The sequence below is a fragment of the Pleurodeles waltl genome, chromosome 1_1 (genome assembly GCF_031143425.1).
Source record: "Pleurodeles waltl isolate 20211129_DDA chromosome 1_1, aPleWal1.hap1.20221129, whole genome shotgun sequence".
Classification (NCBI taxonomy): domain Eukaryota; kingdom Metazoa; phylum Chordata; class Amphibia; order Caudata; family Salamandridae; genus Pleurodeles; species Pleurodeles waltl.
The window spans coordinates 52,656,929-52,680,179 of NC_090436.1; the positions used below are offsets into that span (position 1 = coordinate 52,656,929).

Sequence of the window (23,251 nt, forward strand, 5' to 3'; positions counted from 1 at the left end):
GTCCACCAAGTACTGGTGCAACAAATCAGACACACAATTATTAAGAATATGCTCTCTCAGGATCAAGTTATACAGGCTGTCATAATCAGTAACTTTACTGCCATGTAACCACCCCTCCAAGGCCTTCACTGAATGGTCAATGAAATCAACCCAGTCTTGTGAAGACTCCTTTTTGGTCTCTCTGAACTTTATCCTGTATTGTTCAGTGGTTAAGCCATAACCATCCAGGAGTGCATTCTTAAGTACTGTAAAATTATTGGCATCACTTTCTTTCACAGTAAGGAGCCTATCCCTACCTTTTCCACTAAATGATAGCCATAGGATAGCAGCCCACTGCCTTTGAGGGACATCCTGTACAACACAGGCCCTCTCAAGTGCAGCAAACCACTTGTTAATGTCATCCCCCTCCTTATAAGGGGTAACTATCTTATGCAGATTCCTGGAATCATGCTCTTTTGCAGGATGACTATGGGGAATACTGCTGCTGCCACCATGGGTTTCAAAACCCAACTTCTGTCTTTCCTTCTCTAATTCTAAAGACTGTCTATCCAAATCCAGCTGTTGCTTTTTAAGCTTCAGTCTGGTTTGTTCCACCCTCAACTTATTGAGTTCCCTTTCTAACAATCTGTCATCAGGGTTGGTGGGAGGGACATTTCTAGACACAGAGGTATGATGGGAATGAACAGGGTGCCCTCTGTAAGGGACAGGTCTCCTTCTAACAGCTTGGCTAACAGAAACATCACTTCCACTGTGGTGAGAATAAATGCTCTTGCTATGATGTGAGACAACACTATTTGTATGGTGTGGCTCTTCATCATTACCATCTATGCTAGACTGTCTTGTGATGGGCAGGCTAAGAAGTTTCTTTCCTGAACCTTTTCCTGGGGGAGTCCCTGGATCAGATTGGGAACCATTAGCTACATTTCAACAGATGGGGCACTTTTAGCCTTATCTTGTTCTCTAAGCATGTTACTGAACTTGTTTTGTATATTTTTCCCTTATGAAAAGTACAATGACAAGAGTGGTAAGTAGTCTCAAAACACTTATCCAACCGCTGCCACCAATGTAGGAGGCTGGACTGGCTTGTAGTGAGTATCAAGGGGTACTTGCACCTTGCACCAGGCCCAGTTATCCCTTATTAGTGTATAGGGTGTCTAGCAGCTTAGGCTGATAGATAATGGTAGCTTAGCAGAGCAGCTTAGGCTGAACTAGGAGACGTGTGAAGCTACTACAGTACCACAAGTGTCACTTGCACAATATCATAAGAAAACACAATACACAGTTATACTAAAAGTAAAGGTACTTTATTTTTATGACAATATGCCAAAGTATCTTAGAGAGTACACTCAGTGAGAGGATAGGAAATATACACAAGATATATGTACACAATACCAAAAATATGCAGTATAGTCTTAGAAAACAGTGCAAACAATGTTTAATTACAATAGGATGCAATGGGGACACAAAGGGATAGGGGCAACACAAACCATATACTCCAAAAGTGGAATGCGAACCACGAATGGACCCCAAACCTATGTGACCTAGTAGAGGGTCGCTGGGACTATTAGAAAATAGTGAGAGTTAGAAAAATAACCCTCCCCAAGACCCTGAAAAGTGAGTGCAAAGTGCACCAAAGTTCCCCCAAAGACAAAGAAGTCGTGATAGAGGAATAATGCAGGAAAGACACAAACCAACAATGCAACAACTGTGGATTTCCAATCTAAGGTACCTGTGGAACAAGGGGACCAAGTCCAAAAGTCACAAGCAAGTCGGAGATGGGCATATGCCCAGGAAATGTCAGCTGTGGGTGCAAACAAACTTCTACTGGACAGAAGAAGCTGAGGTTTCTGCAGGAACGAAAAGGGCTAGAGACTTCCCCTTTGGTGGACGGATCCCTCTCGCCGTGGAGAGTCGTGCAGAAGTGTTTTCCCGCCGAAAGAACGCCAACAAGCCTTGCTAGCTGCAAATTGTGCGGTTAGCGTTTTTGGACGCTGCTGTGGCCCAGGAGGGACCAGGAGGTCGCAAATTGGACCAGGAGGTAGAGGAGACGTCGAGCAAGACAAGGAGCCCTCTCAGCAGCAGGTAGCACCCGGAGAAGTGCCAGAAACAGGCACTACGAGGATGCGTGAAACGGTGCTCACCCGAAGTTACACAAAGGAGTCCCACATCGCCGGAGACCAAGTTAGAAAGTCGTGCAATGCAGGTTAGAGTGCCGTGGACCCAGGCTTGGCTGTGCACAAAGGATTTCCGCTGGAAGTGCACAGGGGCCGGAGTAGCTGCAAAAGTCGCGGTTCCCAGCAATGCAGTCTAGCGAGGTGAGGCAAGGACTTACCTCCACCAAACTTGGACTGAAGAGTCACTGGACTGTGGGAGTCACTTGGACAGAGTTGCTGGATTCGAGGGACCTCGCTCGTCGTGCTGAGGAGACTCAAGGGACCGGTAATGCAGCTTTTTGGTGCCTGCGGTTGCAGGGGGAAGATTCCATCGACCCACGGGAGATTTCTTCGGAGCTTCTAGTGCAGAGAGGAGGCAGACTACCCCCACAGCATGCACCACCAGGAAAACAGTCGAGAAGGCGGCAGGATCAGCGTTACAGAGTTGCAGTAGTCGTCTTAGCTACTTTGTTGCAGTTTTGCGGGCTTCCAGCGCGGTCAACAGTCGATTCCTTGGCAGAAGGTGAAGAGAGAGATGCAGAGGAACTCTGATGAATTCTTGCATTCGTTATCTAAAGTTTCCCCAGAGACAGAGACCCTAAATAGCCAGAAAAGAGGGTTTGGCTACCTAGGAGAGAGGATAGGCTAGCAACACCTGAAGGAGCCTATCAGAAGGAGTCTCTGACGTCACCTGGTGGCACTGGCCACTCAGAGCAGTCCAGTGTGCCAGCAGCACCTCTGTTTCCAAGATGGCAGAGGTCTGGAGCACACTGGAGGAGCTCTGGACACCTCCCAGGGGAGGTGCAGGTCAGGGGAGTGGTCACTCCCCTTTCCTTTGTCCAGTTTCGCGCCAGAGCAGGGCTAAGGGGTCCCCTGAACCGGTGTAGACTGGCTTATGCAGAATTGGGCACATCTGTGCCCAAGAAAGCATTTCCAGAGGTTGGGGGAGGCTACTCCTCCCCTGCCTTCACACCATTTTCCAAAGGGAGAGGGTGTAACACCCTCTCTCAGAGGAAGTCCTTTGTTCTGCCATCCTGGGACAAGCCTGGCTTGACCCCAGGAGGTCAGAAACCTGTCTGAGGGGTTGGCAGCAGGAGCAGCTGCAGTGAAACCCCAGGAAAGGCAGTTTGGCAGTACCAGGGTCTGTGCTACAGACCACTGGGATCATGGGATTGTGCCAACTATACCAGGATGGCATAGAGGGGACAATTCCATGATCATAGACATTTTACATGGCCATATTCGGAGTTATCATTGTGAAGCTACATATAGGTAGTGACCTATATGTAGTGCACGCATGTAATGGTGTCCCCGCACTCACAAAGTCCGGGGAATTGGCCCTGAACCATGTGGGGGCACCTTGGCTAGTGCCAGGGTGCCCTCACACTAAGTAACTTTGCACCTAACCTTTACCAGGTAAAGGTTAGACATATAGGTGACTTATAAGTTACTTAAGTGCAGTGTAAAATGGCTGTGAAATAACGTGGACGTTATTTCACTCAGGCTGCAGTGGCAGGCCTGTGTAAGAATTGTCAGAGCTCCCTATGGGTGGCAAAAGAAATGCTGCAGCCCATAGGGATCTCCTGGAACCCCAATACCCTGGGTACCTCAGTACCATATACTAGGGAATTATAAGGGTGTTCCAGTAAGCCAATGTAAATTGGTAAAATTGGTCACTAGCCTGTTAGTGACAATTTGAAAGAAATGAGAGAGCATAACCACTGAGGTTCTGGTTAGCAGAGCCTCAGTGAGACAGTTAGGCACCACACAGGGAACACATACATATAGGCCACAAACTTATTAGCACTGGGTCCTGACTAGCAGGGTCCCAGTGACACATAAACACACTGAAAACATATGGTTTTCACTATGAGCACTGGGCCCTGGCTAGCAGGGTCCCAGTGAGACAATAAAAACACCCTGACATACACTCACAAACAGGCCAAAAGTGGGGGTAACAAGGCTAGAAAGAGGCTACTTTCTCACAGGTGTCTTCGGTGGTAGTCGTGATGTTGATGGTGTTTCTGTGGATCATGGCGATTCCTCCTCCGGTTTGGTTGACGCGGTCCTTCTGGGCGATCTTGTAGCCGTCGGGGATGGCTATGGCGATGTCTGGGGCCGAGGAGGTGTTCATCCAGGTTTCTGTGATGAAGGCGACGTCTGGTGCTGTTGTGTCCAGGAGGTCCCATAGTTTGATGGCCTGCTTGTGGACGGAGCGTGTGTTGAGGAGGATGCACTTGAGATGGTTGTTGTTGTGAGGGCCGGTGGGTGGTCTGCAGGTTCGGTGGAATGTGTATTTGCAGACTTGGCAGATGAAGGGCCCATGGGTTCGTTTAGGGCTGGCTTGGTAGCAGGTGGCTGTTCATCTGGGGTTGAGGGCATTGAGGGAGATGGCGTTGTATCTTAGTCGGATGTTTTGAGTGCAGTGAGGGGCCAGGGGTTCTGGCGCTGGGCGCGGACGGGCGCAGCGGCCGCCATAAGAGGGAAGGGGGGTAGGGGGGGTCAGCTGGGAGGCGGGAGGGAGGACAGCGAATGGGAGCAGGGGGGGGCGGGGCCGCACGGGTGGCAGCAGCAGGAAAGCGGGAAAAGCGCCAAAGGAAAGAAAAAGAAATTCAAAGTGGAAAAGCGCACAAGGAAAACCTTAGAGACCTTTAAAGAGGTGGCAGGGACCTGGGCAAGCGGAGCTGCAGCGGCAGGGAAGCGACCTACCCGAGGGTCAAGGGTCGCCGCCTCTGCCGCGCAGCGGCCGCCATAAGAGGGAAGTGGGGGAGAAGGGGTCAGCTGGGAGGCAGGAGGGAGGACAGCGAATGGGAGCAGGGGTGGCGGGCTGCACAGGTGGCAGCGGCGGGAAAGCAGGAAAAGCGCCAAAGGAAAGAAAAAGAAATTCAAAGTGGAAAAACGCAAAAGGAAAGAAAAAGAAATTCAAAGTGGAAAAGCGCACAAGGAAAACCTTAGAGACCTTTAAAGAGGTGGCCGGGGCCTGGGCAGGCGAAGCTCCAGCGGCGGGGAAGCGACCTACCCGACGGTCAAGGGTCGCTCTCCTCAGACTAATGAGACTAATGAGAACTGCGATAAACTGAGTGCACTAAACTTAGAACTCTGATTCATGCAAGAGAGACATTCTTACCCAGATGGAAGAACTGCCTAGTTTAAAGAACGAGGGGAACCTAGAAGTATGAGGTGTGGATAATGGATCGAGGCACTGAAGCCCCAGCAGTCTGTTAACTATATTGTGCCTACTACTTGTGCAGTATCAAGCTTTTGTGGGTAATGGAATACTTTTCTTTTATTAAATGAAGCACTGGATGATTGTTAAGTTCTGAGCATGAACACCCCCACACTACATCCTGAGAAGCCTGTTACTGCTCACCACTACTACCATGGAGAGTCATGTGCTGGAGGGGCTATACTTGGCCCACTTTGCACAGCCAAACAGGGCTGACCCCAGGGCATCAAAGGCATACTGCCCCAAGCCCCTATGATTAAGGCCCACTAGCCCCTGCTTGTCCTGTGGCCCGCTGAACGGGATCTAAAACTTACACTGACATTAATATCAAATTGAAAATCATTTCAAATCTATTCAAAACAAAATATATAAATATTATACCTCTTGGGAATGGGAAAAATGCACTTTTTTAATTAAGCTAGAAGCGTTTTTTTTCTTTTAATGTTTTTGTTAATTTTATTTGATGCTTTGTCTTAATTATTTAAATAGAAATTGACAATAATTAAATTTGGGGGATACCCTGCCTTATAAAAAATAAAAAAATGGGTTCACTGCCTGCTCTTAAAAAATTTTTGCACCCACATTCGCAAAGGGGAAAGGGTTACTTGGGGACTCATTCCCGTTTGTGAATGGTTACCACCAATATGAAGTTGCAAAACATTCATACATACCAGTGCGACTCACTATTAGGAAGGGACGCCCTTGGCATGCCCCTTGCTAATAGCCAGTGGCAAAACCTATTTTGCAACTCGGTAATGGGTTACCGACTCACAAAATTGAGTTGGTACATGCCAAAAGGCATTTACCGGTTGCAATCAGCCTGATGGGCCCTTTGCAGCCGGTAAAAAGCTTTGTACATCTGGCCCTTACGGTGTTTGAGGCTGTGCCCGGTTAAGAATGGTAAACTGAGGGTCAGAAGCTGTATTTAGTAGAAATGGTTGCACGAAGCAGCACTGATTTGAGCACCAAGAGTCAAGTTAGGATCAATCACTATCTCACATCGACAGTGGGCAGAGTTAGGGATCCCAGAGCAAAATAATTTCAGTCTTAGAACTGCTGCTCTCATAGAACTTGAAGGAGAAGTGCTGGACGCCAACACAAATTTCAAAAGGCTGGAGGCACTATAATCGCCATCATTCAGCTTCATTTTCAATTCACCCAAAATCCAAAGGACGAGTGTCTTCATAGTCCTGTGCAGGGAGAAAGGGGTGTGGAAAGGATTCAACAGTGTATGCTACTGCACAGTCCATGGCTCTGCACTGCTCCCTACACCTCTGCCTGGTAGCAGATGCTAGGCTAGAGAGAGAAAACTGGCCAAATTCACTGGCTGTGAAGAAGACTTGTCATTAGTGGCGACATGATGAGTGCCATCAGCGCCTGTACTGTGTAGAGGGGTTCCTGCTAGTCTGGGTGGAATCCATTTTGGAAACTGTATACCTTAGGATTTGGGGGCTGTGAGAGGCTGTTAATCTACACCTCCGAAATGGTAAGTGCTACAAAGAACTGCAAGGAGCGAGAGGCCGCTGCACATCAGGTGATGCTGAGATGGGACAGATGGTTCGTACGCTGCATCTTTCTCAAGGTGTACAAGAGCGAGAAAGAAACGCAAGGAGGAAGCTGAGGGGTGAGAGGCTGTCATGAGATGCACCTCACTCAGCGTGTTTGAGCACATGATAGAAATAAAACAAGCAAGACATTGTGCCGCTTACCGGAGGATGTTGGAAAGGCAGGTGACAAGCTGGGCCCCCCGAGTGTGCTCAGGTGTGAGAATGGAGAGAATAGAGTGAACTGCAAACTTGAGGGTGTGAGAGCTGGTTCATAAGCTGCACCCAACAGCCCCCCCACCTTAGTGTGTCTGGGTGTGAAACACAATGGAGAGAACATGAGTGAGCTGCATACCTGAGAATGTTGGGGTGCGAGAGGCGGTTCATAAGCTGCACCCAACAACCCCCCCACCTTAGTGTGTCTGGGTGTGAAACACAATGGAGAGAACATGAGAGTGAGCTGCATACCTGAGAATGTTGGGGTGCGAGAGGCGGTTCATAAGCTGCACCCAACAGCCCCCCACCTTAGTGTGTCTGGGTGTGAAACACAATGGAGAGAACATGAGTGAGCTGCATACCTGAGAATGTTGGGGTGCGAGAGGCGGTTCATAAGCTGCACCCAACAGCCCCCCACCTTAGAGTGTCTGGGTGTGAAACACAATGGAGAGAACATGAGTGAGCTGCATACCTGAGAATGTTGGGGTGCGAGAGGCGGTTCATAAGCTGCACCCAACAGCCCCCCCACCTTAGTGTGTCTGGGTGTGAAACACAATGGAGAGAACATGAGAGTGAGCTGCATACCTGAGAATGTTGGGGTGCGAGAGGCGGTTCATAAGCTGCACCCAACAGCCCCCCACCTTAGTGTGTCTGGGTGTGAAACACAATGGAGAGAACATGAGAGTGAGCTGCATACCTGAGAATGTTGGGGTGCGAGAGGCGGTTCATAAGCTGCACCCAACAGCCCCCCCACCTTAGTGTGTCTGGGTGTGAAACACAATGGAGAGAACATGAGTGAGCTGCATACCTGAGAATGTTGGGGTGCGAGAGGCGGTTCATAAGCTGCACCCAACAGCCCCCCCACCTTAGTGTGTCTGGGTGTGAAACACAATGGAGAGAACATGAGAGTGAGCTGCATACCTGAGAATGTTGGGGTGCGAGAGGCGGTTCATAAGCTGCACCCAACAGCCCCCCACCTTAGTGTGTCTGGGTGTGAAACACAATGGAGAGAACATGAGTGAGCTGCATACCTGAGAATGTTGGGGTGCGAGAGGCGGTTCATAAGTTGCACCCAACAGCCCCCCACCTTAGTGTGTCTGGGTGTGAAACACAATGGAGAGAACATGAGTGAGCTGCATACCTGAGAATGTTGGGGTGCGAGAGGCGGTTCATAAGCTGCACCCAACAGCCCCCCCACCTTAGTGTGTCTGGGTGTGAAACACAATGGAGAGAACATGAGTGAGCTGCATACCTGAGAATGTTGGGGTGCGAGAGGCGGTTCATAAGCTGCACCCAACAGCCCCCCCACCTTAGTGTGTCTGGGTGTGAAACACAATGGAGAGAACATGAGTGAGCTGCATACCTGAGAATGTTGGGGTGCGAGAGGCGGTTCATAAGCTGCACCCAACAGCCCCCCCACCTTAGTGTGTCTGGGTGTGAAACACAATGGAGAGAACATGAGTGAGCTGCATACCTGAGAATGTTGGGGTGCGAGAGGCGGTTCATAAGCTGCACCCAACAGCCCCCCCACCTTAGTGTGTCTGGGTGTGAAACACAATGGAGAGAACATGAGAGTGAGCTGCATACCTGAGAATGTTGGGGTGCGAGAGGCGGTTCATAAGCTGCACCCAACAGCCCCCCCACCTTAGTGTGTCTGGGTGTGAAACACAATGGAGAGAACATGAGTGAGCTGCATACCTGAGAATGTTGGGGTGCGAGAGGCGGTTCATAAGCTGCACCCAACAGCCCCCCCACCTTAGTGTGTCTGGGTGTGAAACACAATGGAGAGAACATGAGTGAGCTGCATACCTGAGAATGTTGGGGTGCGAGAGGCGGTTCATAAGCTGCACCCAACAGCCCCCCCACCTTAGTGTGTCTGGGTGTGAAACACAATGGAGAGAACATGAGAGTGAGCTGCATACCTGAGAATGTTGGGGTGCGAGAGGCGGTTCATAAGCTGCACCCAACAGCCCCCCCACCTTAGTGTGTCTGGGTGTGAAACACAATGGAGAGAACATGAGTGAGCTGCATACCTGAGAATGTTGGGGTGCGAGAGGCGGTTCATAAGCTGCACCCAACAGCCCCCCCACCTTAGTGTGTCTGGGTGTGAAACACAATGGAGAGAACATGAGTGAGCTGCATACCTGAGAATGTTGGGGTGCGAGAGGCGGTTCATAAGTTGCACCTCCCTTAGCATGTTGGCTCTGTTACTCATCAGCTTGTTCATCTTCAACACCATGATCTGCCCGGACTGTCGATGCCGCACCTGGGGGGGATAAACAGAGATACTGATGTCAGCCAAGTGAGAGCACAGTTACTTCTACAACTCTCACTTTGCCTACAGTTCACTCTCATCATCATTCCAAACCTCAACGATTCTCCTCCAAAGCCCAGAAGAGCTTCACGGTACTTGTGATATTGAATCTACATGCGGCCACTACTTCCTACTTGGAAATAAAAATGTATGGAACTGTATCTTCTCATGATAAACACTGGCAGCAAGAGAAGCCTGTACACGGACCAACATTAGGAAACATTAGGAAATGAAAGATAATCCATCATATACTGATCTGACGTGCCAGTGCACCCTGATGGAGTCGTGCGAATAACAAACACTGACAAAGCCAAAAGGCTTGCCTAACCCAGAGCTATTAGCTTTTGCCAATGTTTTTACCCATGTTGTACAGCAGCATGGCTGCTATTCAGCATTGCTACAAGTTGGTGTCTGCAGAGTAGAGTGGAATGGCGTAGAGTAAAAAGGAGTGGTGCACAGTGGAGTGGCATAGACGTGTGGTTCCCAACCTTTTAATTTCTGTGAACCCCACTTTATCATTTCTGGAAACCGAGGACCCCCCACTAAGTCAATACTGAAAGCTGGGGGCCTAATCTATGAATATGATTTAATTTTCTAAGCAGTCGCAAACCCCTGGAGGAGGCTTTGAGGACCCCCAGGGGTCCCCGGACCACAGGTTGGGAACCACTGGCATAGACTGAAGTGGCAGAGAGAGACACAGGGAGTGGCACTGTCTGAAGTGGCGTGGCATTGTGTGGCGTTGAGCAGAGTGGCTTTGTGTGGAGTGCATAGAAAACAATAGTTGACCAATTATTTAGTAATTAGCTTGATCTACGAACTATGTAAATATCTGATGCCTTTGATACGATGCAGGAGCTTTTTAGCATGTACAACGATTCTGCAAGAACTAGTTGGTTTACAAATAAATGCATTTCAGATCAAAAAGGTCTAGTGGACGAAGTAGCAACATATATCATAGAGGTGGATAAAGGAGCTGGAACTAGATGTCGGCAGTGAAAGAAACAGTTACTGAATCAGAGTGCGAACAGCAGACGGACACTAATTAAGTTGAATTAATCTGTGCTTGGTCCATGCTCCATAGAAAGAAATGGATGCGACACCTGGAACGTGCTGGACAATTAAGAGGCAGCATAGAAGAGTAATAATGAGGTCAACTAATAGTAAGCAACGGACGGGCTCCAAGCCTTTTATTGTAAATAATACCCCAAGCATGCACGGTACATGGCACAATCCTGGATGCAAGAAAAGCACAGGAGCAAGAGGGAGAGTTGCACAACCTGAGCATGAAAGAATGTGGTAGTGAAGCAGCTGTGACAGTGAGGTTGAGAGTAAGGTTGAGCCGTAGGAAATAGGTATATATGATGGTGGGAGGAGTCGACAGGAGAACATAATACCTCCGCATCACAAGAACTCATTTTTCAGCTCCTGACTCTTCCAACCCCCACTGAGTTTAGTGTTTTAACTTTTAAGCACAGCCAATACTAGGATTTTTATATACCCTAAAGAAAGTGCCATATACCGGCCCTCCCCGTGCAAAGGAGCGATATTTGATGCATTTGGCGCTACCTACTGCCCCTAGCTGTGAGGGCCTTGAACAGCTGCTAGGGCACCTCCCCTGTTGGAGACTAGTTCTATCATTAACGAGGAAAGACCAAAGGACCTCGGCTTCCACGGCGGCATCTATCCTGCAAGAGAGGCGAGCGGTGGGCCTTTCCGGGGGTTTGGGGAGACCAGGGCATGGCACGGGAGTAAGTGGAAGACGGAGTTGAGAGCTGGCAGTCACTCAAGGCAGTGGCTCTCTTAGCATGCCCAGCTCTTGCAGGCGCCCCCGCCTGTGCCCGGGCCAAGGGCGGCATCACATGCCCACGTTACACACACTCGTGATGCTCTTCCCGGGGTCTGCTGAGGGCAGAGGGGCTGGAGGCAGGCGACGGGCCTGACGTCAGAAGCGGATCCGGCTCGAGCCACTTCCGCCTCTTCAGGTGATCCACTCGAGGGCTGCTTCATGGCGCTGCAGGGTCTGGATGACACGAGCGCCCTTTACGCAGAACAAAGGAGAGCTGACATTTAAAAACTACAGATAAACTGTGAGAACCGCCGAGACGTGGACGCAAAGGCGGTGGGGGCGGGGCAGCAGCGGAAGATAGCGGCGTGAAGCAAGTTCGCATGGTTGCAGCACGAGTGGCTCCGATGCTACTGGCGTTAGTTGTTCAGGGTTCCTATTTTTTGGGGTACTGTGTCGTTGCCCAGATAGTTGGTCATCACAGGTGCCCCAGTGTCAAGCACTTGTACAGCTTCTCGTTTACAAATCAGGGCCTTATCACAATAGCGCTAGAGGATGCAACAAATACACCCAAAGGTCCAATACCCTAATAAAGCTATTGGATCTGTGAGTTACCCCCATTCATCATAATTTTTTATCAAACCACTACATTTTAAAATAGCAGTTACATGCATTTCAAGGTCATACACTTATAGATTTGCAAATTTGAAAATGTGGACTTTTATGAGAGAAACCGACTTTAACAGCAAATGAACTGGTAGGACTTTGTCCGTCTTATGTTAAGTACCTGGAATGTGACTGTAACTACTTGTGGCTAAGCCCGGCCACCCGCTCGGGGTCACCGACATGTAACCGAGACTTCCTCAAAACTACAAACACTCACAAAGTCTGCTTCCGAGTCAGCCCTACAGACTTTTCCAAGGAGGTCCAGGCTTAGAATAGACAATAACTCCAGTCTCCCAGGGTCACTGGTATCACATGTAACTACGGCCTTTCGCCCTACCACCTGCTTTCCTTGCAGTTCAGACACACAGGGAAATGTAACAGATACAAACCAGTGCTTAATTTGAGCCGGTGGTTTACGGTGAGGGGCACCGGCACTTATTCTTGAGGGCTGGCACTTATTTTTCTGCCTCAAGCATTTACCGCGATTAACAGACACAAATGGTAAAGACGGCAGAAGAGAAAGACGAAAAGGAGTCAGAATGAGAGAAAGCTGCAATAGTGAGCTGAAGGAGCAGGGAGTGGCTGGACATGGATAAAGGAGGCCCGAGATGGTTTCGGGATTACGCTGCCTCAGTATTCTCTGCTTGCACCTTTAATTGCAGCAGCCACGTGATTCAGAGGAGAGCTTTGGGCACCGGCACGCTTTTATTTACAGCTTAAGCACTGGTAAAGACACACTGGCTAGCGAGGATGCAGGGTTAGAATGCTTTTACTTTAGGGTGACCAAGCGTCCCAGTTCTTCATCAGCTGTCCCGCAGATTTCGGGAAATTTATCTCATGTCCCGTCTTTTAGAGGGTACCGACTCAAAACAGTGGGGGGAGGGGGAGGGGGTTTACGTTTTTCAAAGCAGGGATGATTAGCAGCTCTTACCAGAAAGCGATTTAACTCATAGGAATGATGAATAAAAACTGGATTTTATTTATGTTTTTAGTGCCTCTTATGTAACTGTATGTTATTGAGCGCTGTAATTTTTTTGAGCTCGGTTGAACTTAAATTGTAGTCCTTCTATTTTTGCGATCTGTCCTGGTTTTTTACTTTAAAAATCTGTATCTCTATTTTACTTGCCGCGGTGAGTGGCCGAGTGAAAGCCTGATAAAAGAGGGTTTAATTAAACCATAAACATACTAGGCCGAGGCATACATCACTTATCTAACATGACTAAAATATCCCCAGTTAAACTTTGTAGTCCTCAGATCCCCCATCCTCTCAAGAAGGCCATAAGGGGCTTCCCAATCTTAATCCGTTTCTAATCACAGAATCTGTGCAGCATTCAGTGTTACAGTGGGACGGGTCCGGAGATAGTCTCTGTTCTCAGGAGTGACAGCAGACCTTGTACAGGAGACCGAAGGAAAGGCAGATAAACAACTCGAGCACTTTCGTCCCATACACCAATTTTTTAAGTTTAAAAAATGTAAGTGTTATTGTAAACTGCCTTTACTGATGTAATGCCTAAAACATACACTGAACTTTCAAATATACATATATTTTTTAAAGTAAGGCACAGGAAGAAGACCTAAAGTGTCACAGATCACACAATTTCTAATACCCGACACCTATGCGCTGGAACAATCAACCTCTCATTCGCAGGCTTGACAACACTCTGGTGCCTTGAGGAAAGCACCTCAAGAACAGAGTGTTTCTTGCTTCACATCGTGGCCCTTTCTTTTTAGATCCCTGTCTGGCTAGCACGAGGACATCATTTCTGGTTAATACTGCACTTTGTAAATCCCATATCCATTCAGTCATTCATTATTCAGTCATTCAATCAAGCAATCGGTTTGACTGAATGGAGAAGTTAGAGCCCAGGTTTCCTGTATCCAGACCACCATTTATCTAAGCCAGGACTCATCCGCAGATGAATCATTTTGTGTTGCTAAGTCGTATTCATGGTAGTGAAGGTAAATAGTAAGGGTGGGTGATCATTGCGCGCCACAGAGGTGACACAGTTTTGGCCAGTCCTCATTACGCTTTTCACACGGTGCCCTGGCCGAATTCCGCCAGCTGCCACGTGGCAGAGTTTCTTCTCGCACACAGCTCGCCAACGGGAAGTTGGCGAGAGAGAACTGGCGACCGCAAGCAGATTTTTTGGGCGCTAGCAGGGCACCCAGCGAGATTTCCCCAGGGCGGACGGTTGCGACCGTTTTCGGGGAGAAAACTTCAGCTCAAGTCGAAAATCTACATGAGCAGCAGCAAAATCAGCCCAAGCGCGGGGCCCTGTGGCGCGCCGCGTGGTGCAGTTCGCGCCGATTTCACAGAAGAACAAACTCTTGGCACTAAAAATCAGCGCGATGTGCCGCTCTCTGCCCATTTGCAGAGCTACGCCGAATCTCGCGGAGCTTTCATGCAACGCCACAAGTTACGCCCACCCCTCTAAAATCGAGAAGGTAAAGTCAAAAACTGATATAAAAACAAGGACTTCTTAGCGTTCAGAGTGGATCTTCTATACAGATAGTTTACAATATAATCTCCGATACCTTTATATTTATCTGCACTAAGCTCTTCTGTTACCCTTAAATGAAAAGCAGTGTTCTGCATTCCTTCAAATAAATGCATTTGCATCCAAATCCGATAAATACAGTGAAAAAAACTATTGCAACATAAAATTTGTGGCTTCAAGAAACCATCTCAATGTCTGAGAACAACTTTCATGAGCAATAAATGATTTAATTGGGGCATGCTTCTCCAACGAGTAGCTCGTGAGCTACTGGTAGCTCTCCAACTACCTGTGAGTAGCTCTCCTGAGTGCAGCCCAGTCTATTTAATTGGAAGCTTTTGCTTCAGTCAATTAATATATGTATACTAAAATTGAAAAGCGTGCATTTTCAGAAACCCATAAAAAAACATGAAAAAAAATGTCTGAATTTCCACAATATAAATGTAAAGCTATTCGAGTGATAAATAATGCAGTGTTGGAGAGATCTATGACTAATAATAATATTTTGGTGCCAGCGGCATTGAAGCTATTTATGCTATTTATTACTCAGAGGATTTATTATTGACAAAGCCTTTTTTTTTTTTTACACTACCACTCACAACCATGCCTGATGAACAGAAGCGATCACTGCTCATATGATGTCACTAATGTCATCTTTTTGGTATTCCACCAGAGTATTGTGGGGCTAAAATATTCTGTCAACAATAAAAATATTGTGAAGGAAGGTTTATACAGATATGTATGTGTTTTCTATACTTAACTGCACATGTACATACCCTTATATCTATACACTCAAGATACATACATACATACATACATACATGTGGCGTTATTAATAGCAAAGTTCTACTTACCCATATGAACCTAGTGCCTCAATATTTTGGTCCTTGATATCTTTCCAACAATATTTGTGCCCCCACAATAGTTTTGTCCTCAATACTCTGTCATTCAATCAATCTTGTCTGACTAAGTCACCATTAAAACACTAAATAATATTAGTAGCTCGGATGATTTTCATTGGCCATAAGTAGCTCTCATTGCAGGAAAGCTCGGAGACCCCTGAATTACGGGCTGCCTTTCCTTGGTCACAGTAAACTTATTTCTGGGACTCAGAAAGACAGGTCCATAGCTTTGCATAGAATGAAAAACAATGCAATGTGCAACCCAATAAGATACAGATATTTGGCAACTGCGTCAAAATGCAATTTTGTCCAGAGGAAAAAATGTCCTGCCATATACCCTTGGGGGTTCCTTTCTTTACAAACACCTAAACAGTAAGTATTTTTATAGTTTTGTCCCTCATTTAAAAGCTAAGTGACTAGTGGGAGACGCATACATTTCACAGCGTGTCTGAGTGCTGCCACCTTGGTGACCGATGCACTTTTAAGATGAAGAGAAGCTGGGTGCAGCATACAAACCTATCATCCGGGTCCTCAATGCCAGGCAGTGCTGCGGACGACCCAAGCAGAGAGATGTTCGAACCAACTCCTGAGGCTAAACTTAAAGGACCCCGTACGCAATCGAGGTGGAGCAGCGACAAATGCTAGTCAGTGAGACCCATCTAGCAGCTACCTTGGGTCTACTGCAGGGCTAGTGCTGTCAATGTTCTTAGGATCACCCAAAAAGATGTGGTCCTGACAGCTAAGGCTCCCACTGCTGCCCCACGAAGCAGCCTCTCTCTGTTCCCTTAGTCTGAGAAGGACATTACCTGTTTCACCAACTAGGACGCAATCACCCTGCAACCCAAAATCACTCGCTTAGAATAAACCTGGCAACGCCCCAGTGCCAGAATCCTAAATCTAAACATAAGACTTCAACAAAGTCCAGGCACAAAGCCATTGGGTGACTACTCCGCCGGAACTAAGCAAATATTTCAACAAAGTCCACAGCAAACATTCAGGTGCTAAAATAGTTTTGATTAAAGCCTCTTCTGAAGTGCTTGCTTTTTTTATTGAATGCTGGATTACCCTGGACTGGGGCATCTCACGTCTGTAAAATAAAGCAAGAGCAGATGTAGCAAAGGCACAATCTTTTTATAACCAAAACCCCATAGTCCCTCTATCCCCTCCCCAGCCGGTGAGCAATGGAGACTCAGGGTGGACGAGGACCCGGCAAGAGGGCCAATGGAGCATCCTGGACCATTCTCCTAAGGCGCTTGCTCGCTGTGTTGTTGTGATTACATTCCCACACAGCTGAGGGTATCAGCTCATGCTTCTGAGGGTTAGAAAATGGAAAAGTACATTCTATAAAAAGTAGTATAACCAGGCTGTTTACATACAGGATCCCACTCACAATACCAGGGAGCTTCAAGTACAAGAATATGTCCCTGATCTTTCTGGTCCACAACCAGACTTGCACTGGACAAGTGTACATGAAATATTGGTTCCTAAGCGTACAGTGACAATATCGGCTAGGTGGCAATAATACTTAAAGATAATATTATGTCTTTTTTCATTCTTCCATTTATGTTTTGTGATATGTAATATGTTTATGTATATTTAAGATGTTTTTTAAATAAATTGATAAATCTGTCATATGTGGAGAGAGCACTTTACTGCATTGTTTTACGCAGAAGTGTTGATTCGTTTAGTATGGTTACGTTTGCTATGTCTAACCTACTCTCCTTCTTTAAATAGAAAAGTTAGTTTGCAGAAGCATTTAATTCATCCCTGCTTTTAACTCTCCCTGCTGGGGCCTCTAAAGTCTGTGATTCCTAGGGTGCACTGAATGGAGCCTAGGTGATCACCCGCTCCTCTTTCTACTCCCCACCCCCATCCTATTCTCAGCCAGTATCGACAAAGTCACTCAGATCACAAATTTAAGCTAATGAACAGCGCACATAAGCTTTCCTCCCATCCTTATTATTAGGGAAATCTCTTCCCCCTTTACACACTGTGGAACCCTACACTTGCATCATCTACACCTCAACACCACTTATGCAGTACTAGATATCTAAAGGTGTATGTGACTTTTTGGGGTTATTAATATTTTGGAGCGATTTTACGAAGAAGGACTGAAAATGCTTTTATCGAACCATTAGCTGGAAGAATGTGCCATACAAAGAGCATTCTGTCCGTCTACTTTGATAGAATAAGGTAGTGGTTCCCAAACTGTGGTCCGCAAAGCCTCCTCAGGGGGTCCACAACTAATCAGAAAATTAAATATTAACAGTTTAGGTCCCCAGTGACTCATTGGGGGGGTCCCCAAATTCCAATAATGATTAATAGGGGTTCCCGGGTTCGAGTAATATAAAATGGGGATCCACAGAAGTCAAAAGGTTGGAAACCACTGGTGTAAGGCATTTTTGGTGTAGCATTCTAGTACCCTGAAAACGGCAGGCCTGTTTGTAAATATGGCTTGTATGCATTTTATTATTATTTTGTAAATGCTTAACAGTCATTACAATAATTGCCACACAACACGTAAATTCTAAGTACAAAAACTGCAACTTATTTCCTTCTAAAAATGTTAAAATTATAAAAATACATAAAATATACATGAGCATTTGGAGCAAGAGGAAAAATTGATGAGTCTCGATATAAGCCACAACTGACTCCATTTTGTAAAATCAATTGTAGTGACCTAGGGCCAGATGTAGCAAGAACATATTTTGCGACTTGCAAATTGCGAGTCATTCCGACTCGCAAATTGCAACTTGCAAAATAGTATGCAGAAAGGTGTCTCAGACACCTTCTGCGACTCGCTATGGGGTCGCAAAGACCCACCTCATGAATATTTATGAGGTAGGTCGCAAATTGCAACCCCATAACGAGTCCATGTCTGTGACTACTTTTTTAATAAAGCATTTTTTTTTTTTTTTGAATTGCAGCCCGTTTTCCTTAAAGGAAAACGAGTTGCAATTCAAAAAAAATAATGAAACCATTTGGTTTCATTTTTTCAGAGTAGGCAGTAGTCCATTGGACCACTGCCTGCTCTGAAAAAATATTTTCAGCGACATTCACAAAGGGGAATGGGTTCCATGGGGACCCCTTCCCGTTTGCCAATGCGTTACCACCCACTTCAAGTGGATGGTAACTGTGAGTTGGTTTGTGACCGCGAAACTCAGCATTGCGATGCGGTCGCAAATAGGAAGGGAACACCCCTTCCTATTTGCGAGTCGGAATCACATTTTGTGAGTCGGTACCGACTCGCAAAATGTGACTCTGCATCGCGATGGCCGTTTTGCATGTCGCAAACTGCGTTTTTCGCAGTTTGCGACATGCAAAACGGTTGCTACATCTGGCCCCTAGTCTGTCAAAGCTCTGGGCTCCAGCTTACGACCAACTGCAGTTTTATGTCTGTTGTGTACTGTATCCAAAAACTTTGTCAAGTTCCCAATAAAATTATTGGTTTGTAGGAAAAGCACGCTTTCATGGCTTCTTTTATTGTCCGTGTCGAAAATGTCCTAAATGTTAGTAGCAGATATTTACTATGAATGCCACACGGACCAGGGCAGATGCACAGAATATGTTCAAAGGTGTCATGAGTATAATCACAGTCTACAGGTTGATTAAAGAGGTTTGTTACTCCAGGACCCTTCAAACTGTTTGAAAGGAATATAAAGAAAAGGAATTCTCACATTGTATTTGTTTTGTTGTAGCCTTCAGATTACGGTCGTTATACTGCTGTGTGGACTGGAAGCAGAACACATCCACCAAGCCCCTCATTCTACACAGATCATTTAAACCCTTCATGATGATCCGATTATGCCCACCATAGAGTCATCATTTGAGATTGCACATTGACAGAAATCATTACTTTTATAGGACAGATGGAACAATTCAACAGGAAGATTGAGCTCTAAACAAATCATTGTCGGAGGTTGAAGAGAGACCGTACATTTTGTATACACAGGGTTTCCAAATTTTTAAGACTCTTCATCAAGCGTAATACACCATAGGTTAAAGTGGAATGAGTTCAGCATTTAAAGCTTGTTGGGCTAATTGCTCGCCTACCTTATATTTGTGCAAACCTTTTTGTGGCTTTAGTTACTGTGGACGATTTCTTTCATTCTGCTAGATGTTGAGAAGCATTGAACTTTGTGTACAATATAAAGCTTAGATTAATCATAAGTGTCTACGGAATAAATTTGTTGTTGACTTAACTTCCATTTAAATTTCCTTGCCAACTTTGCAAAGGAAGCTATTTATCTGGTTACATTCATTTAATGATTTCAACTGGTTCTAAAGTCCCACTAGCGTTTGCGAGCAAATATCAGGGTCATCAGCATAATTTACATGACTTATCTGATCATTTCACAATTTGAGAGGAAAAAAGATTTTGAAATGCAAGGACTATAGAGAGGAAAAAGAAGTGGTGCTAGGACCCACCCTTGCTTGAGTCCATCTTCCACTACGAGCATTGGAAGAATGACAGATTTGACAGACAGTTTGACTGCAGCCATGTACACAAGGTGTAACAAAGCACTATCAATATCTACAGAAATACCCTTGGTCAACAGGTGGTTTCAGTTCACTTAGTCAAACGCAGCCGAATAATCTACAAAGCAAACATATAGTGACCTCTTTTTATGTAGCGCCTTACCAGCAGGAAGTGTTTATGCTGTTATGTTACCTGTTGTTGCATATCCGGGTCTAAAACCTGCTTGGAAGAGTGACAAAAGATTGTTAGTAGTTACCCACTCAGTTAAAAGGTCCAGAAGATATTTTGCAAACGATTTCCCTTAGCATCTGAAAGGGCTATGAGGTGGACGTTAGCTGGATTATTTTTAGATCCTTTTTAATGAAGCGCCTGAATTATTTATTGACAGCTTGTACCTGTTCAGATTCAAGAATGTGGTTAAACAGGAGCATCAAAAAAACATAATACTGTAATAAAAAGATGAAGAGTTTATAGAACGCATTTCAATTAGGTGTTTTTTATTGTTCTTTGGGTGTTGAGGACCCACACTTATGAATTATGGACAATTGATTGGTCTCCTTTCACTGATTAATTATGGAGTAGCTGCTGACGTAAAAGGGTGCAAGCCAAGCACCGGGCAGGTTATCAACATAACCTTTTGTTTTTAGTTCTATCAATGTCAGTGGCTTGAGAGTTGGCACGTGGGTTCGCCTTCACATAGAGTCACTACCTGAGCTAGGAGTGTTGAAGACAGGTTTTTGTGGAATTGTATATATTTCTACCCTTGTTATTAATGCCCGTTCCACTTCCAAGGAAATGGGCAGTTCTCCTGTATTAGTCCAGCCTTATTTTACATTTCCTCTGTTCCGGTAACTTCTGCAGTAAGGGAGTAATTAAGTGATCAATGAGTTGACTGTGAGGATGGAAGCTCAAAATAGGGCTTGCTTTCTCTTAGAACAATGAGGGAATCAGTTTTGCAGTGTTCTGTGCCCCAGCAGTTTTCTGTCTTTTTTTTTTTTTTTTTAAACAACATTGTTGGTTTGGTAAAGCAGGTAAGTGGTGTACTGTCATCTTATACTGGAGTACAATAGAGCGCATCAAATTTTGGACTCGCAACCCTTGAAGCCTCCAAATCTCTAGATACTCCTAACATTTTGGTCAAGCAGTTTGGCCAATTCTGGCGGACCGGTACCCACTGGGTAGGTTACGGGCTAGGTCTGGTGTTTAACTGGTGGGCTTTTCTGTGGTTTGCCTCCTATGTATTGGTATCTCTTTTATGCTCTACTGCAGCATTTGTTGACAGGTTTTCATTTTTCTCCACAATATTTGTTATTGTAAAGTGCCTAAATCAATGTGAAAATAATTAGTCGAGGTCACATGATTATTTTTAATTGTCTGCACCAACACAGAAGAGACAGATGGAAAGCAATGCTACCCGGAGCAAAGCTATGGGTTACAATCAATACAAGCATCCATCGATCACATCGATGCTCTTCTCATTTAAATCAAACCAGTATATCTAGACCTGGGTCCTGGCGCTCCTGTGACACTAGCTCGAGCTTCACTTTACTGTTAGGGCATGGAGCGAGATGGAATTGTGAGGCCTGCATGGAGGGCAATTGTGTGCAATGGACTTGTGTGACTTGGAGTGCAGTGGAATCAGGTCAATAGGAATTGTGCAAGTGAAGTGTAATTGTGTGGCATTGAGTGTAGCGCAACTGTCTGCAGTGCAGTTGTGGGGCGTGATGTGGAACTGTGCTGCATGGAATGGAATTGGGTGGTGTGGTGTGGAATGGCATTGTGTGGTATGGAAAGTTGCCACTGAATTGCATTATAGCGCGCCAAAGCCTTGTGCTACATAAATGCAATTATAATACAATGTGTCACTAACTATCTCAACATATGATCTATGTAAACATCTAATGCCTTTGATCTGATACAGGAGCCTGTATTTTTTTAAAGATGGAGCATTCACTCCGCAACGGAATTCGCTTTTCCGGGTTTGTAAGCATTCCTGTTTGGCAGTGGGCAAATTCTTGATTTGCTCAGGATTTCGACATTTGTTAAATAGTGAGGATGGTAGTAAAACGTATGTTGCCGGGTGTAGGTTTTCCGTTTACAAATACATGCATTTTTAGACTGGAAGAGGCTAGTGGGTGAGGGGGCTACATATGTTGTACTGGTAAGGGATAAAGGAGATAGAGCCAGGTGGAGGCAGTGACAGACATAGTATCCCAATCACTGCATGAGCATCAGAGTGACAAAGTAAGATAAATTAATCTGTGCTTGGACCATGCTCCACTCAAAGAAAAAGAAGTGATACCTGGTTCGCGCTGGCCAATTAGAAGGCAGCAAAAAATGCTGACAATGATGCCAATGAATAGTAGCTACAGGCAGGCAGGCTCCACGACCTTTATAGTAAGCAATATCCCTTCCAGCAGGCTGTGCATGCGCTGTCGGCAGGCAAGATCTAAAAAATGGAAAGTTCCCATGAGCAGTGCTGATGGTTATAATTAATTCTTAATCCTATCCATCCATTCCATGCATCACAACTTCAATATTGTTCTCTGCAAAGTCAAATGCTCCTCTGGCCCATCCCATCCTTTATGAGCTTCACAGCTTGAACATCTTATAAACCCTTCCAAAGCGGATGTATAACATGAATTTGGCAAAACTGGTCAGGATTCTGTGTGGATGCAAAATATTATGATACAAGTTGGGTTCTGTACAGCGGCTGCTGCAGTGAGCCTGCTTCGGGCACTATAGCCTTGCTTTTACTGGGGTGCTAGGAAGGAGGCTGAGGAAAGAGGTGGCTCTTTGGATTTGGCCTCTCCTGTATGCGCCTCTAGTCCCAGATCTCCGGTTCCCTACAGCGGGCCGCTTCAGGAGGACTGCTGTGTGTTGTAGTAGGACGACGGGCAGTGGGAATGGGAGCCACAAGTTGAGAGCACATACACTAAGGCCATCTCCAACTGGCCTCCTTCTGCTGACTACAGCCTTTTGCATTATCCACATTCTACACGCATTCCTACGCTGAACATGGCTTTTGCTGCCGGATAAGGCAGTGAACGGTGCATCTACACCAGCTGAGTACAGAGATTCTAACTTGTTACATTAAAGAATGAGAAGAAACCAGTTGATGACATCTTATGAATAAATACGTGCAATAGGATCCCTGATGAAGTCCCTTATGGGAACGTAACACATCGGTCTGGCTGTTATTGTTTTGAAGGAAGAATGAAGAATAAAGACTGACCATATTTATTTTTTAATAATCAGTGACTTCTGATTCTCCTTATTGGGTGGCATGTGATTGATAGTATCATTTGAGCATCCTAGACTTTTGGAATTTTGTTTACTTGAATATGTAATTAGTAAATCAGGAACTGAATTGGATTATGAGTGCTTCTCCTCTGTGTGATTATTCCTACGCAGAATCTGGACTACCGAGTTCATAGCTGTCAGTTATTTAAAGATATAAACCTTTCCATGG

At 45.9% G+C, this 23,251-nt stretch overlaps 1 protein-coding gene across 3 annotated transcripts in view; it reads right to left on the reverse strand.

The window, feature by feature from the left end:
- The window catches only part of LOC138261608 (dual specificity testis-specific protein kinase 1-like), a 377,555-nt gene that overhangs the window by 156,301 nt on the left and 198,003 nt on the right, over positions 1-23,251 (reverse strand). The window contains exons 1-2 of one of the 3 annotated variants that reach the window (XM_069210858.1): positions 11,114-11,374; positions 9,284-9,405 (exon numbers count right to left, since the gene is read on the reverse strand). In XM_069210858.1, the coding sequence (XP_069066959.1) occupies positions 9,284-9,378 (95 nt within the window). In that variant the 5' untranslated portion in view covers positions 9,379-9,405; positions 11,114-11,374. Of the gene's footprint in view, positions 1-8,170; positions 8,207-9,283; positions 9,406-11,113; positions 11,375-23,251 lie in introns of those variants that run through there. The other 2 variants (XM_069210760.1, XM_069210947.1) reach the window with 2 other exon arrangements.